This window comes from Ciconia boyciana, chromosome 13 (assembly GCF_034638445.1).
Source record: "Ciconia boyciana chromosome 13, ASM3463844v1, whole genome shotgun sequence".
In the NCBI taxonomy this organism is placed as follows: domain Eukaryota; kingdom Metazoa; phylum Chordata; class Aves; order Ciconiiformes; family Ciconiidae; genus Ciconia; species Ciconia boyciana.
The window spans coordinates 19481761-19496303 of NC_132946.1; the positions used below are offsets into that span (position 1 = coordinate 19481761).

General features: G+C 43.9%; 2 protein-coding genes across 9 annotated transcripts in view; one reads left to right on the plus strand and one right to left on the minus strand.

Moving 5' to 3' along the window:
- The window catches only part of TELO2 (telomere maintenance 2), a 28770-nt gene that overhangs the window by 8038 nt on the left and 6189 nt on the right, over positions 1-14543 (plus strand). Inside the window, exons 10-20 of one of the 4 annotated variants that reach the window (XM_072877796.1) lie at positions 383-493; positions 1114-1199; positions 1499-1590; positions 2616-2732; positions 3736-3807; positions 4374-4544; positions 5275-5366; positions 6194-6293; positions 6701-6765; positions 7413-7528; positions 10712-10822. In XM_072877796.1, the coding sequence (XP_072733897.1) occupies positions 383-493; positions 1114-1199; positions 1499-1590; positions 2616-2732; positions 3736-3807; positions 4374-4544; positions 5275-5366; positions 6194-6293; positions 6701-6765; positions 7413-7528; positions 10712-10815 (1126 nt within the window). In that variant the 3' untranslated portion in view covers positions 10816-10822. Of the gene's footprint in view, positions 1-382; positions 494-1113; positions 1200-1498; positions 1591-2615; positions 2733-3735; positions 3808-4373; positions 4545-5274; positions 5367-6193; positions 6294-6700; positions 6766-7412; positions 7529-10711; positions 11137-14543 lie in introns of those variants that run through there. The other 3 variants (XM_072877795.1, XM_072877797.1, XR_012044885.1) reach the window with 3 other exon arrangements.
- IFT140 (intraflagellar transport 140) overlaps positions 12460-14543 on the minus strand; it is a 91904-nt gene continuing 89820 nt past the window's right edge. For all 5 annotated transcript variants that reach the window (XM_072877792.1, XM_072877791.1, XM_072877793.1 and 2 more), the window contains 4 exons: positions 14249-14461; positions 13998-14164; positions 13498-13639; positions 12460-12703 (listed from right to left, as the gene is read on the minus strand). In XM_072877792.1, the coding sequence (XP_072733893.1) occupies positions 12500-12703; positions 13498-13639; positions 13998-14164; positions 14249-14461 (726 nt within the window). In that variant the 3' untranslated portion in view covers positions 12460-12499. The remainder of the gene's footprint in view (positions 12704-13497; positions 13640-13997; positions 14165-14248; positions 14462-14543) is intronic.

Here is a 14543-nt window from a genome sequence, read left to right on the forward strand (position 1 = left end):
TTAAAGATGTTTCTTCCCCATTTATTCAGTTTCATTCACAGCTTCAAATATGGTGCAGGGCAGTGTGATCCACTTATCCCAGGTGAGTCTTTCCTTAGCAGTCCTAGCTACAAGTTAGTCCAGGGGGAACACAGCAAATTAGCTAGCTTAATTTTTGTTATCCATTGCTCTTCTGTTAAGAGATTCTGTTTCTCTTCTCCCCTCACCTCACTATCCTTCCCAGGACTTTGTTCCCTGTGTTGGCCAAGCTAAGTGGGAGACTGCAGCAGAAATAATTATCTGCCATTCTGTTTAGGCAGCAAGGATTGATGGCGTGGGTAGTTTCTTGATTGTGAATAAGGACTGTTACTTTATTGGTTTTAATACTTCTTGTTCCTCACAGCAGGAATGAGAAAGGAGATGCTGCACTGCCATTGGTATTGGAAAGTACCAAGAAATCACATACAGCAGCCCCTGCGATGCCAGATGAGGAGTTGGATGCTGAGCTTGACAGGTATGGGGCAAGAAACTGGTAGGAAATGGAAAATACGTGGCAGGTCCTTAAGAGCAGACGTGGGGAGAAGGGAGCTATCAGTAGCTGCATTTCTTGGCAAATCTTGTGCTTTCTGACCTTCTTCAGCTGAGTGGTATGCAGCAGAGTAGGACTTTGTGTAGGAAATTGCATGTAAGTAAGTTAGTAATTTAAGCAGAGCCCGCGTTGTGTACAACCATTGTGTTTATTCCATTTGTCTTAGATACATGTTTCCTGGAATTATGGATCTATCTACCCATTTCAATAGCGGACCTGCCTTATTCTGTCACTTTACCAATATATAAAGAAATCTCAAGAATCACCTTCTAGTTTCTTGGTCACCTGACTCGTTCCTGCACTTGACCAGGAGATCCAGTTCTAGATCTGGTCACAGAACTGCTCTTTCACTGAGCTTCAGGGTAATTCATAGAACTTCCTAAGGAACCCTTTCAGGCTAGGCTTCAGCAGTGCTGCTGGATGAAGCAAGAGTGATGGTGTTACGACAGTGTATGTGCTGGTTCTTTCCCTTTTGCATGGATAGCTGGGGAAAGGAAGAACGTCTATACCCCATAGACTAACTCCTGCCTTTATTGCTTTTACAGTGATGATGACCTCATCCCTTATAACATGTCAGAGGATAAAGAACTAAAGACTAAGGCTCCTGTATATATCCGAGACTGTATTGAAGGTAGGAGATTTTGGGCTGAGTCTTTATCTGTTTCTTACTGGTTTTGGGAGAGTCATCTCTGCATAGGTTTATTTTTTTCTGAGCTAATTTGAAGAAGCTGTAGGATTTCAGTAATCTGGGCTCAAGTGTTGAACTGTAATTTCTGAGTAATTTCAATTTAGTTCCTAATGCCGGTCATGTGCTGGGTCAGTGATATCTGCCTATAACACGGCAAACTATTGGCAGAAGAAAGTTGGGGATATATACCCAAGCACAACCATTCTGTTAACAGCTTTTGTTTGTCTTTTGATTACCTTCAGTCCTGACAGGATGTGAAGATGTGGACAAATGGGAAGCTACAGTCAAGGCTCTTGAGAGCTTGGTTCGAAAGAATCCAGCAGCAACAAGAGAGGTCAAGTAGTATGAGCTAAGTTACCAGTGGGCTGTAATACAGGATTATCTCTTTGCGCTGGTGAGGAGACTAAACATGCCAACAGAGCAGCAGGCCAGGCTAATGCGTACCTGGATTTAAAGCTTTCAACTTGGGAAGGGAAATAGGAGGAAATAGTTGCTTTGGAGGTGAGGCTACAGAGCACAAAGGAACAAAGAAGCAGGCAAAGGTGCTGGCAACAGTATGGCATTTAGCAGCTCCAGTGCTGAAAATGAAATGCATGGCAAGTAGAGCTTGCCAGTAACGCGAGGAAGCGTCATGCTTTGTGCTGGGCGGAAAAAACATTAGAAATGCAGTTTACAGAGCAGCCACAAAGTCCACAGACCAATTGATTTTAACTTGGGATTTGATTGATTTTGAATTGAAATTGAATTTAATTGTTGTTCCCCAACAAGAAGGGGTATAAAATCAAATGGACTTTCCCTATTTGCTTGTACAAGCATAGTGTCTTCTGGAGGCAGTAGTTGGATTGTACTGGTCAAGATGAAAAGCTCAGGTGAGAGAACCTGGGACAAGGTCACCGGTGTGATGAGGTCACCATCACTTGTTAGTGAACACTTGAAGGTGGCAGAGATACAGGCCTCTGCCAGCTGAGAAAGGGAAGGGGCGTAGTCTGGTAAACAGTGCGCAATCTGCTGCTGCTCATCAGACATGTTACTGAGGTGGATGGGCTTTGAGTATCATACCGTACCCTTTAACCCATCAGTTATAGTGACAAGTCCTCCTATATCAAGATGCCACCACTTGTCCAAAAAGCCAAAGTGAATGTGGACAAAGAAATTGGCATAGGGGTTTGTTCAGTGTTTTGAGAAATCTGTCTTGATGGCGTTTAGCTTAATGTGTTTTCTCTCCCTCCTAAGTAATGGACATGTTGCCTATATTCCATACCCTCATTGTCTTTGCTTAAACATTAGAAATGGTGTCTAAATCCTGTGAGAGAAAAAACACCTGCAGGGAGTTGATTCCTTTTTTCATATTTTGAGCAGGTTAGCGTGGAGCTGGCAAAAATATTATTGCATCTGGAGGAGAAGACCTGTATCGAAGGCTTTGTGGAGCTCCGTCAAAGAACTCAAGTAGCTGTTTTAACCACAGATCCAATACCTGTGAGTCCTTCTTACTGCTTTCCTTTTTCCAGTTGTGGCACAGACAAAAAATTTAAGCAGCTGAAGTCTCTTGCTAGTTTGATAGAAGCAGCTATCAGAGTGTGGTAGAATAGCTAGTTCATGTCTGACAGCATTTATGCAGAGATGGGCTATGTACTGAAAAATCTGCAATGGATGCCTGAAACAACAGGAAAGAGAAAACTCTGTCAGAGCTGTAACGGACTGGAGGAACTGTTTGGAGGCTGTTAGTATACCTGACAAGGTAAATTAGATAAGGACTTGTTGCACTGAAGGGAGATTGTTTCACATAGAGGAAAGCTGAGGCACAAAGGGATTCTCTAGAAAACGACTTGACTGGTGATTGTAATGATAGAATCATGGAATGGTTTGGGTTGGAAGGGACCTTTAAAGATCATCTGCTTTCAACCCTCCCTGTCGTGGACAGTGACATCTTTCACTAGATGAGGTTGCTCAAAGCCCCATCCAGCCTGACCTTGAACACTTCCTATGATGGGGCATCCACAACTTCTCTGAGCAACCTGTTCCAGTGTCTCACCACCCTCATAGTAAAGGATTTCTTCCTTATGCCCAATCTAGATCTATACTCTGTCAGTTTAAAACCTTCACCCCTCATCCTATCAGTACAGGCCCTGGTGAAAAGTCTCTTTCCACCTTTCTTATAAGCCCCCTTTAAGTATTGAAAGGCTGCAGTAAGGTCTCCTTTGAAGTGCCAAAGCTGCCATGGCAATTGTTTGTGTACCTCTGCATAGGAGGGAGAGAAGAATGGCAAAGTCCCATTTTGTCATTTACTTCCCTTGGGAGAATCTAGAAGTGGAAGTGTCTGAATTTCCCCTATTTGCACAACATGTCTCCTCCCTTCTCTTGGAAGCTTGTTAACTAACAGGAAGCAGGACTTCTCCTGAAATTGAGTGCTTTTAGAATTAGTGGGAAGGCTGTTTCCAGCCTGGGTTTGTGTGCATTGTGCCTTGATTTTTATGTACAGGTAGCAAAGTACTTGACCTCCCAGTTCTACTCTCTGAACTACAGTCTTCGTCAGCGCATGGACATTCTCGATGTAAGTGCTCTTCACTTCCTGCTTTCCTTGTGTCTTTGTTGCACCAGTGCTGTTTCCCTGAGATGTAATGGGGTTACTGTTTATTCCTCGTAGGAGGAGGCAGAGGCATGGGAATCCGTTACGTTAGTATTTGTGCCTGGCATTCCCCTCTTGTTCATAACGCTGCTACACTCCAATTATACAGCGATCCTTCCCTGCAGAATGCAAAATATATGATGGTCATTTGCCTAGGAGAAGCCCCTGTTTCCTAACATGTCATCAGTCTGTTATATCTTCACTTTCTGAAAGACGCAATCTGCCTGTGACGACTCCTACGTGATTTCACTTACTGTGTCTGAAGAATGAGCCACTGTTCTGTTTCAGGGCTAAGTGACCAAGTGCTTGGTCAGTACCTAAGAGCCAATTGGTTGTCTGGGGGTCAGTTACTTTGCTGTTCTTCATTCTAAACCTGTTGTGCCTTTCTGCCTTGCTGTTCCTGTCAGTTTGGGTGCAGGTAACTCTGTTGTTGTTGTTCCCTAGTACAGGGATTTCCCCTTTTTAATAGAACCTCCCTCTTTTTCATCTAGGTATTGGTCTTGGCAGCTCAGGAACTGTCCTATCCCAAATCCCATGGCAAGACCAAGCATTCTGGTGCCCAAAAACCTTGTATCCAGCTCCTTCCTGGAAGTGACAGCTCTAAGGACTGGAGAAGAATTGTTGATGAGAGGATCAAGAGCAAGACTCGGAGATTTGCTATGGTGAGGCCAGGGCAGAAACAAACTAATGTCAAGTCCAGCAAAAATAGGGATGCTAGGAGCTGCTGTAGCTCTATCTGGAAAGAGGAAAATATCTGTGAAATTGGGACCAATCCAAAGGAATGACTGTAACTTCAAATACAAATTTATCTTAGTATCTGGCTGAATCTTTTGGTGTGGAGTACCAACTCCTGTAGTCCTCTCCTGGCAGGGAGAGGAAAATAAACCTTGAACTCCTTGCCTTGCATTGAGGTGTAATTGTTGCTGTTCTATGCTTGTTCTGAGCTTGTCTGGCCACTGCAGGGAGCTGTGACTGCACCTCATGGATCCCAGAGGCTCCTCCATCACACTAGCTGCCTCTGGACTGGACTGTCTCAGCCTTCCTATTTTTCAGGGAGATAAATTGATGCCAGTTTCCTAGTTCCCAGAACTCCCCTGTGGTTCATCCTGGAGAACTTGCTTTCCAAAACTCCTTTATCCCTTGCATGTTATTATTTCTTATATCTAACTCAGCAGTACTGAGCTATATTGTACTGAAATATTTAGATGTGTGAGAGGATCTGAAGTGGGAAGTGAGCCATCCAGTCTGGAAACTACTAGCCATAGGTGTACAAGCAAGCAGTAGGTGACAGTGGGATGGCTGCAAGGAACCCATAGTCTTGACAGTGTCCAGTGAAGTGGAAGAGTTGGATGCTGCATCTTGTGTCTAGACTTCATTTTTCTCTTGGCACAGGGTCAGTCTCAAGTGGAACTGGCTTCTGGCCCAAATGAGTTCAATTCTGTTGCTGGGCACTTCTTTTTTCCATTGATTCAGCACTTTGACAGGTGAGTGTGAACACCTTGGGATGTGGGCCTGGCAGCTGCCAGAGTGAACCTTTCTGCTTGTTCTGCTTGCCTCAGAGCAGCAGGCTAAAGCCCAGAAGCTGTGCAGAAGTCCAGTGACACCACGCTGATGCCTGGCTCATGCATAAAGCTTAGAGAGGAGGGGTGTGTGGTCTCTTGGACTTACCCTATGAAGTCTTGTTGGGCAGAAGTATGTAAGATCCTGCAGAAGTGAAGATACATAATGAAGAAAAACCTGTCAGCAGGTACATAGGTGGATGATTTTGGCAGCACCAAACCAGTTGTCTTGGCTGACCCTCCACCTTGGGAGGTTCACACAAAACCGCAGAACTCAGACTGCAGTCTTTAACCAAAGTCAACTTTGTCTCAGGTTTGGGCCTGTCACCTGGACTGGTCCTGTGACTATGTTATACGACACAGTTTATTGTCAATCACTTAAGCCTTTGCTTACCTAATGAAGGCTGAGTAACTGATTCCATGAGAATCAAGATTCTTGTAATACCAGTCTTAATTGTTTATTTCTAGTATGGCAGTGGTGCTAGCTTTTGCATGCAGTTCTTTCTAAGTAAAGCCTGTTGATAGAATAAGTGATACTTGCTGTAAGAGTAGAGGATATTACTGGTCTGGGAGTGAAGATGAGAGCAAACAGCTGTGGCCTGTGTTAAACTGGGAATGACTGTATAATGACTGTTGTTGTAGGGATTCGGGCTTGTCGGGGACAGTTTGCCCTGCATAACCACCCTGACTGTTCCAAAGATGCACTGATCAGCCTTCTCACTGCTACAGGACTGTGTATCTTGCACTTGCAGGCCTTTGACAACATTTGATCTCTTGGGGGAAGATCACTTTGTCCTTGGAAGACTGGTCCACACTTTAGCAATCCTGATGTACTTGGCTGTCAACACTGTGGTAAGAAAGGCTGCATGAGCTTGCAGGAGAGACTTCCAGCCTGGGAACTCAGGGGTGCCTTCTGAAATAGCAGTGTGCTCTGGGACCTGCTATGCTTAGACTGGCAACAAGTTTGTGCTCAGAAGTTGTGAAAAGGGCTGGGAAAAAATGGTGAGAAAAGAGACGTGGGATTCAAGACATCCCTGCAACTATCTTTTGCTGCTTCTGGTAGAAAAACTATCAACTTCTCTGGGATGTTGGGCACATTGTTTCACTTTACTGCCTAAGTTTCCTCGTCTGTAAAATAAAGTTAATTGTAACCCTGATCTTCACAACAGTGTATCTCAAGGTCTAGTTCCATAGGGTGGTATGAATGTGAAGGTATTCAGCGCTTCTGAATACCTGAATACCATAATCCTGTTTTGCAGGCAGTTACTGCAATGGGAAAGGCACTGCTGGAGTTTGTTTGGGCTCTGCGTTTCCACACTGACTCGTAAGTTGTAGCTATATGCTTTCATTTTTAAAGATCAGCTGCGAGCCAGTCTCCAGCCATGCTTTGTCTTTGTCCAAGACTAGCACCTGACTGAGAATGTCAATGACTTAATGCATTAACTCTATGCTCTCCTCCAGCCTTGTGTTCTTATGATTGAGTATTGCAAGAATATGTAATGAAAGCATTGCTTTAATGTCAGACCAACATATGAACTTGACTAGTGTCTTGTAGTGTGGAGGTACAGTCATTACCTATAGAAAGCATGACAAATTTCTTGATCAACTATCCATGTGATAGATGAAACTATGTTTACTCAGGGAGCTCAGAAAACTTAGATTCAACTCCAGCATTCAACCTTGGAAAGAAAATAAGACATATAGCCAAAATGCTGTAAACATCTAATTTCTGTTTTGATCTCAGGCTTTTCCAGGACTCTGAATTATGCTAGACTCCCTGCACTGCAGCATGGCAGGGGCTTTGTATGTGGGCATTCTGCCAGCAGGTGCATGATTACACTCATAATCGGTAGGAATATGGCAAAAGTCATCATAATCACAAGCATTTGAAACTGGAGAACCCCTGAGGTGAGGAAATGGAGGTAGAGCATGAAGCTGCAGGCTCTAACCAGTTCAGTCTTTCTCCAACAGGTATGTGCGCCAGGGTCTTTTGTCCTGTATCTCCTCCATGCTCCTCAGTGTCCCTACGGAGCGTCTTCTGGAAGACATGACAGAAGAGCTTTTGGAGACTCAGTCCTGGCTGGGAGGTAAGATGTAGCGGTGTGCGCCAGTGTTTTTCTGGTTAGTGGTGCAGTCTTTGTGCAGCATCTCTTTAATTGTGATGGTAGCAGTAATGTCCTAGTGTGGTGCACCGGAGATGTGCATGATAACCGTATTTATCGCTTGCTTGTAAGTTTAGGGCAAATACCAGACCACACTGTGTGCTGTACAGACGTATTACCAAGGTATTTAAAGCATAAGCCGAGAGCTGCGTATGGCATTTCAAAGTATGACTATCCTCACCTTCCACGCCAACCAAAAATTTCCAAAATATATTACGTGCCCCCTTTCTCTGTCTAAGCATCCAACCACCCACCTCATGAAGCTGCAGAAAGTGGTGTCATATTGCATATTACATCCAGGCAGTGACTTTGACCAGCAGTAACACGCAAAGGCTTGCATGGCCTGTTTACACCATGTGCACAGAAGATGGGTTTCATTAGTGCTAAAAATAGGAGGAAGAAGAGCATGTCCCCGTCTCCTAACTTCCTATTGCTGATGGAAAGAACAACCTATGAAAGACAGCAAATGACTGTGTGCTGCACCCAACACACCTTACATCAACACGAGCTATGTTTGTGGGTTCTGGTAGGCTGGAACTGCACAAATTGGTGGTTAGGTATTGCAGTGTGCTGGAAGTACAAGAGGAAATAATGCTGTATGCTTCGTAGCTCTGAAGCCTCCACTGTATTCTGAGTGAACTTAATGTGACTCCCTGGGTTGGCTTCCTTCACCGTTCTCACTCTTGGTGAGTTGGCTTCCCACAGGGAGCAGGCAGGAAGCGACACTGACACAGCCGGCCTCTGATCCTTGCAGGTTGCGGAGCTCTGTGCCCTTTAAAAGGGAGAGAGCTGCCTTGTGCGGCCAAAAAACTTTTCTTTTCCCATGACATGATGTGCTCTAAGGAATCTGCTTGTCTCTGCAGTTAACACTGCTATTACCAAGTAAAGCCTTTCCAGGAATGTTATAAATGTATTTTCAGCATGAGGGTCTACGTAATCTGTTTTTAATGAGTTATTTTTGGAAGGAGGAGGACGACAGAGCTAGTAGCATCTTTTTATGCCTGTAGGTAGTGTAATAGCCATCTCTTTTACATGTAATGCTTTTGCATGAAAAAAAATTGCACGGTAGATGCTGGTGGAAGTGAGAGCAGGATAAGGTCACAGTTGTGTGCGTAGTAGAGAAGGGGAAATTGTTCTAGGAGCCATTCAGAACCCTTAAAGAATACAACTCAGCTCCACATCTGAAATTTGCATCTAAAGTGCAATTTAAAAGGGCTTCTAGAGCTTCTTCCTGAAACCCAACAGCTTCTTGGGCTATGCCTTTGCTCTTTGTTGTAATATTGTTGGTAAAACAGCTATCACAGGGAGGCACTGGGCTCCTCCTTGCTGCTCCAACAGGTGAAGTCAGAGACCTACTTTTGTGACTGAATCACAGTTTTGAGCTAGCGGACTTACTTGCTGTTGCTTCATGACTCTTCCAGACAAGATTTGCAAGGGGTGTCATGTATTAGGCCTACTGCTGTAGCTGTGAAGAATGACAAGCTGTTAACCATGCAAGCCTTCTACTACCATGCGTAATGGCCAGGACAAGTCACCACTTTGGGTTTCAGCTTAAAGCATCTACATTTCTCCTGCTATGGCTAAAGCACAATGAGGAACAGTGGGCTAGAAAATGTTATCCATGAAGCATTTAGTAAAAATCTACAAATCTGTTCCCGTTTGTTGTTATATCACAGCCTGTGCAGATTGCTGTAGTTCATCGTGTGAATATGATGGACTGTTCCTGGCCTTCAGCCTTTGGGCTGTAACTAGAACTGTTCCCCATTAGAAAATGTTTGTAGTGTGGTGAAGAAACTACTTCAGTCACTGTCATGGTATTGCCTACTTAGTGGATGCTTTGTAGTGGACACTTCTGCTGGGGAGAGAGGCTAGGATCCACCTTGTACTTGTCTGTCATTGCCCTTAATGCCATGCTGGACCTACTATTGAGCAGCCTAATTTTTCCCAGGAGAGGGAGGGAGGGAATACCTAAACATTTCTAGGAAACAGTTCTTTTGATTCCTCAGCAGCTGCCTTTGAGGGAATTTCCCACCCCTTGCAAGTGCTGTAGAGCTATGTCATAGGTAAGTTTGTTCTATGTAAGGACCTGAATGATACTCTGGTGCCCTGTGCCTCCCTTTCAGTGGCAGCAGTTCAAGGTCCATGCTCATGGCAACTAGAAACAGTGCCAACATCAGTCTCTTCGCTTTTGAGCTTGTACTAATCTGTCTTGTAACCTCCCCCTTTTTGCCTTCTGTAGAGGGAGTATGGAAACACCATCGTGAAGCTCTCCCTGAGGTTATAAATAGCCCTACTCCATCTGAATGAGTCATGTGTTTGGGCTGACAGTACTGGGCTCTGAGCACACTGCTTGTGCGTACAGGATATCCTTACACAGACTCTCTGCTCTTCCAGGCTCCCCCTGCTCAGACATCCTGCCTGCATCCTGGTTTTTACTTTGCAGGCCCATTAAGGGCCCCTGAAATAACAGCTGCTGGAAGCAGCTTCATGTGCTCCCTTACATGCTGCATAAAGTGTGAAAAGAACTACTAGTTTATCAGAAGACTAATCTCTCAGAATGGAGAATGTATTGAAACTTGGGGCCTGCCTCTTTCTTTCCCCCATTTGAAGGGCAATGTGACCACAGATTTCAGGAGGGAGCACTGAGCACTTGTTTAGAGTGCAGGAATTGGCAGAATGGAGATTTTAGGCTTTTGAGGATTTCTAATTGCAAACTGCATTCATGCTAGTAGATCAACTGTAGAAAGGTTATGTATAGCTCAAGGGCACAAGTATAAATTCTGTTATGGAGGTTATCCCATGGAATGCAAGGTCAGACAGTTACTATAGTGTTTCAACCCAACTGACTATTTGTTTCTGCTACAAGAATGAACTGAGCATTATCACGTGACAGTCAGAGCTCAGCTAAACTCATACTGCTTAAGATGATCAAGTTTGCGCATCTTTGCCTTCTGGTCTAACATAATTCCTGCAAGTACAGCCCAGACTTAGTTGCACTTGCTGTTGCGTTTAGTGCTGTTCTGTGATGGTCAGTGAAACAGTAGAGAACGGTTAGGTGAAGGGCAGTTTTTCTCATTTTCCAGCTAACAGTGGCTGCTTCTTTTACAGATGTGGTGGAGAAAGATCCAGATGGGGACTGCAGGAGGCTGGCCTTGCAGAACTTGCTACTAATGGAGAACCTGAAAAAGAAACTCAAAACCGTCCCTTCCTAGCTGAAGGGTAAAAGAAATGACCTTTACCTCATACTTTTGCCAGCTGGATGTGTGTAGGCACTGCTGGGGCCTCTTCAGCAGTCACCTGGCTGGAGAAGAGGAAGAAGAGGGGAAGGGAGCTGTAAGCCAGCGAACCTGACTTGACATCTGGACTTTGTAGTGGAGGCCAATTTAGTGAGCTATTGCTATCCGGTACAGAGCGTACAGATGCAGGAAGGTAGGCGAGCACTGCCATCCTCCCCACACCTCCCCAGCCCCCACCCCCAGCTATTTATAACCTTGGCAGGTTTGAGTGCTTTGCTAAAAATACAGGGAAGATCTCATAGCAGACTTCTTGTCAGAAAAACAGGAGGTCTGGAGAGCGCCACTTACCTCCCAGGCCTATGTCTATGATATGCCCATAACAAAGGCTCCTGCGTCTTCTGGCAGTTGGTGTTTGGTGGCATAGTTACTGGTCTGCTGTTTGAAGGAGTGGCATGGTGTAGGGAATGACACTACTGATGAGATTTAAGAACTGAATAGCTACACTGAGGTTCTGAAAATGTGCCAAACCTTAAAGGCTTGAGCTAGAGCTGTGCTGTGGTTAGGAAGGAACAAAGCAGGAATTCTTCTTGTATAGTCTTAGTACAGAAATAAGTTTCTATTAAAGGATAACTAACATCCAGATTTTGACCTTAAAATCTCCCCCCATGCTTCTTCCCTGAAAGCATAGAGTTTAAAAACTTCATATTCACCCCAAGTTTTGAAGCAAGTCACAAAATGGGAAAAAGAAAAAATCATTCTGAGCAGAAGGGCTGGTTGGTATGAAATGTATGAGAGTGACTTTACAAATACACCTTAGTGGGGCAGGGTAACAGGGTTAAAGGTGAGCAAAACCTTGCTTACTTATGTTGGGCTTCACTTCTCATGGTCATACTTGTGCCAGGGAAGAAATTTTGCATCCTAAAATCTGACTAGTACAGAGTAGCTTGTCATAACTATGGTGTTTGGAAAAGAAGCTTCACAGTGAGAAAGAAGCTTCACTGGCTCAAAGTGAGCAGGGAGGACTGGACCAGATGATGTCCAGAGGTCCCTTCCAATCCCAACCATTCTGTGATTCTGAGGTTTAGTCCAGATTTTTGTAAATGGTAGCTCTAACCTGCATGACCCTATGATGTATTTAAATACAAAAGCTTTGGGTTGGGGGAAGTCTCCCTTCATTCTGCAGTAGGGGAGTAGTTTGACTTTTAGCCAAGCTCCTACCCAAACAGGACAGAGATTGTTTTCAGAAGTTCTGACTTCCAGGGAACAACAAATAAGTTAGCACCTTAGCAGATCAAAGTTGTACTTGAAAATTTTGTCAACTCAGGAGTTTCCACCTCAGTTACTCAGCTCTTTTCTGTACTCGGAAAAAGGCCTGAAGTTACAATATGCAGTTCCTGTTGGTTTTTTTTCCTCCTCAAATTTATTAAAATACTAAACCCAGCTTGATTACAGGATATACATGTGAATCTTTGTGTGTAGCGTTTGAGATAATGTTAACCTCAATATTGTTGCTTGTACAGTCAAGCAGGAAGAATAAATTTCTTGGTAATAACCAAAAAGCCTTGTTGCAGCAGTGTGTTGACAGATATATGACCTCTAACAAGGACAGAATAAATGACCCGGTATTAAAGTCAACTTTGCGTTTGGTAAGTGTAAGTTGTCAAGGGTCCTCCACTTCATCAGCCACTTCTTCTTCCACCTCTTTGTTCTCCATACTGCTGTGGCGAATTTGCTCTGGAACCAGGGTTTGGCTTACGGGAACGCCTACTCCTCGGTGAACTGCCTCAATGGTCTGCCGAGTCACGTAGTAGCTCAGGTTCATGGGTGGAATTCTTTTCTGCATCTCTTCCAGATACCGGTAAGCCTAAAGTAATGCACAGAGATCACTGTTATGGGGGGTGTACTGCTTATATGAGTCCTAGCAAAACAGTGAAAAGCATCCACCCTTAGTGCGTGGCTGAGCTCTTGACAGGAGCTCAGTGTTGAAGGGTGCTTTCGCTGAGCCAGGAGTTGTAGCCTTTGCTAACACGATGACCTTTCATAGTGACTTGTGTCAATTCTGTCTTTTTCAGTTTGAAAAAGAAGGGGTCTCAAAGGCTGGTTTTACATTCTCCTGATAGCTGAAGCACTGTCAAAGCAACACGTTAAAAATAAGGTCAACAAGCACAGCTGGAGAAATTAGCACTTGGCATCCTTACGTTTCATACTAAAGCAGGTTACAGTTTAGTCCAAACGCTGGTGTGTGTGGCACTTCTGCCCTGAAGAAGTGATTCGCCATTTCCTCAAATGACTGCAATTTTACAATTTTCTTTTCTTCTTTGGCCAAGCGTCAAAAGAAGTACAGTGTAATTGCTAAGACATGCACCCAGACAGACCCTTCTGTTCTTATCTAATAACTGGGAATGTTTAAGAATCCACCACTATTTATGCTCTATGTCCTGTGAGCTTTCTTTTTCTCTTCAGTCCCATGAAATAAAAAATATATTAATATGGATATAGTTCCTGAGGTCTACCACACCCTGCGGAGCAGTTCAGCTCCTGTAAAGGAGCCTCTACTATGGAATGTCTTCCTATATGAGATAACCATGCTATACTGAGCTGCACTGGTGTATATAAAATATGGGCTCCATAGATTGGAAGAATTAAGAATTAACTTACCATATGGAATTCCCCCACTTGTACATAATGTTCAACCAGAAATCCCAAGACATCGCCGTGACGGATGGCGTTGTCAAAATCTTGTTCAGCTAGGAGAAGTTCACACTGTCTGACTGCTTCTTTGGGATCTTCAGAGTAAACTCTAGTAAAAGAGCAAAAGGAAACTGTTAATAATCTGGGGGAGAGCATTCTGCTTGTCATGTGAAGAACAGGGAAGATTTTTTTTTTTTTTAAACTGTGTTATGTTTCATAATTGCCCTTCTGACAGAGCTACACTTTCCTTGGTCAATACACTTGCTTGTATTTCAGGTTACCTTTTTGTCATTAATGTCAACAGCACTTTTAAAAATCACATAATGGCTTCCCTGCTAGAAAAATGTAACAGCAGCTTTTAGAAGTGAGTCTGCAAATTATTTATTAAACTGTAGGTACAAGTACAACTTTTTTTCTTGTATGCTATTTCTGTCATTAGCTTACATGCTCTGAATACAGCAGCTCACCTCCGAGCGTGGGTGAATCGCTTAATCAAGGTCATCTTGCTTTGCAAATGTGCTAGTTTGCTTTCCTGTTCCAGAGGGTTTCTAGTCTTTGCTTTTGAAAGGCACTTATATGCTTCTGTCAGTGCTCCTTGTGCTTTCTCATAGTTCTGATACTCATCAATTTCTACCTGCAAGAGGAGAAAATGAGATTAATATCTTGTTCCAGAGCTAACAAACCAAACACCTTTAGCAATTACCAAAGGAGCATGTACCTGAGCACATGCATCATAGAAACCTGCCAACAGGTCAAGGGCCCTTCCTTTAGTATAGAAGCTAATGATGTTCTTCATAATCTCGGGGTCCTTACGCCAATCCAGTGATTGTAGGTAGTTGGCTGCCATGATATAAATCTCTTTCTGTCTGGAAACTCCCGCAAAGAAGACAATTTTCTCGGTATCTCCAGATTTCAGCAGTGCCCTCATAGCCTAGCAATGGAAAGTGGGGCATGGGGGAAGAAGGGGAAAAATATCACTGTGAATGCAAAAACACAAGCTATGCTAAGATGGC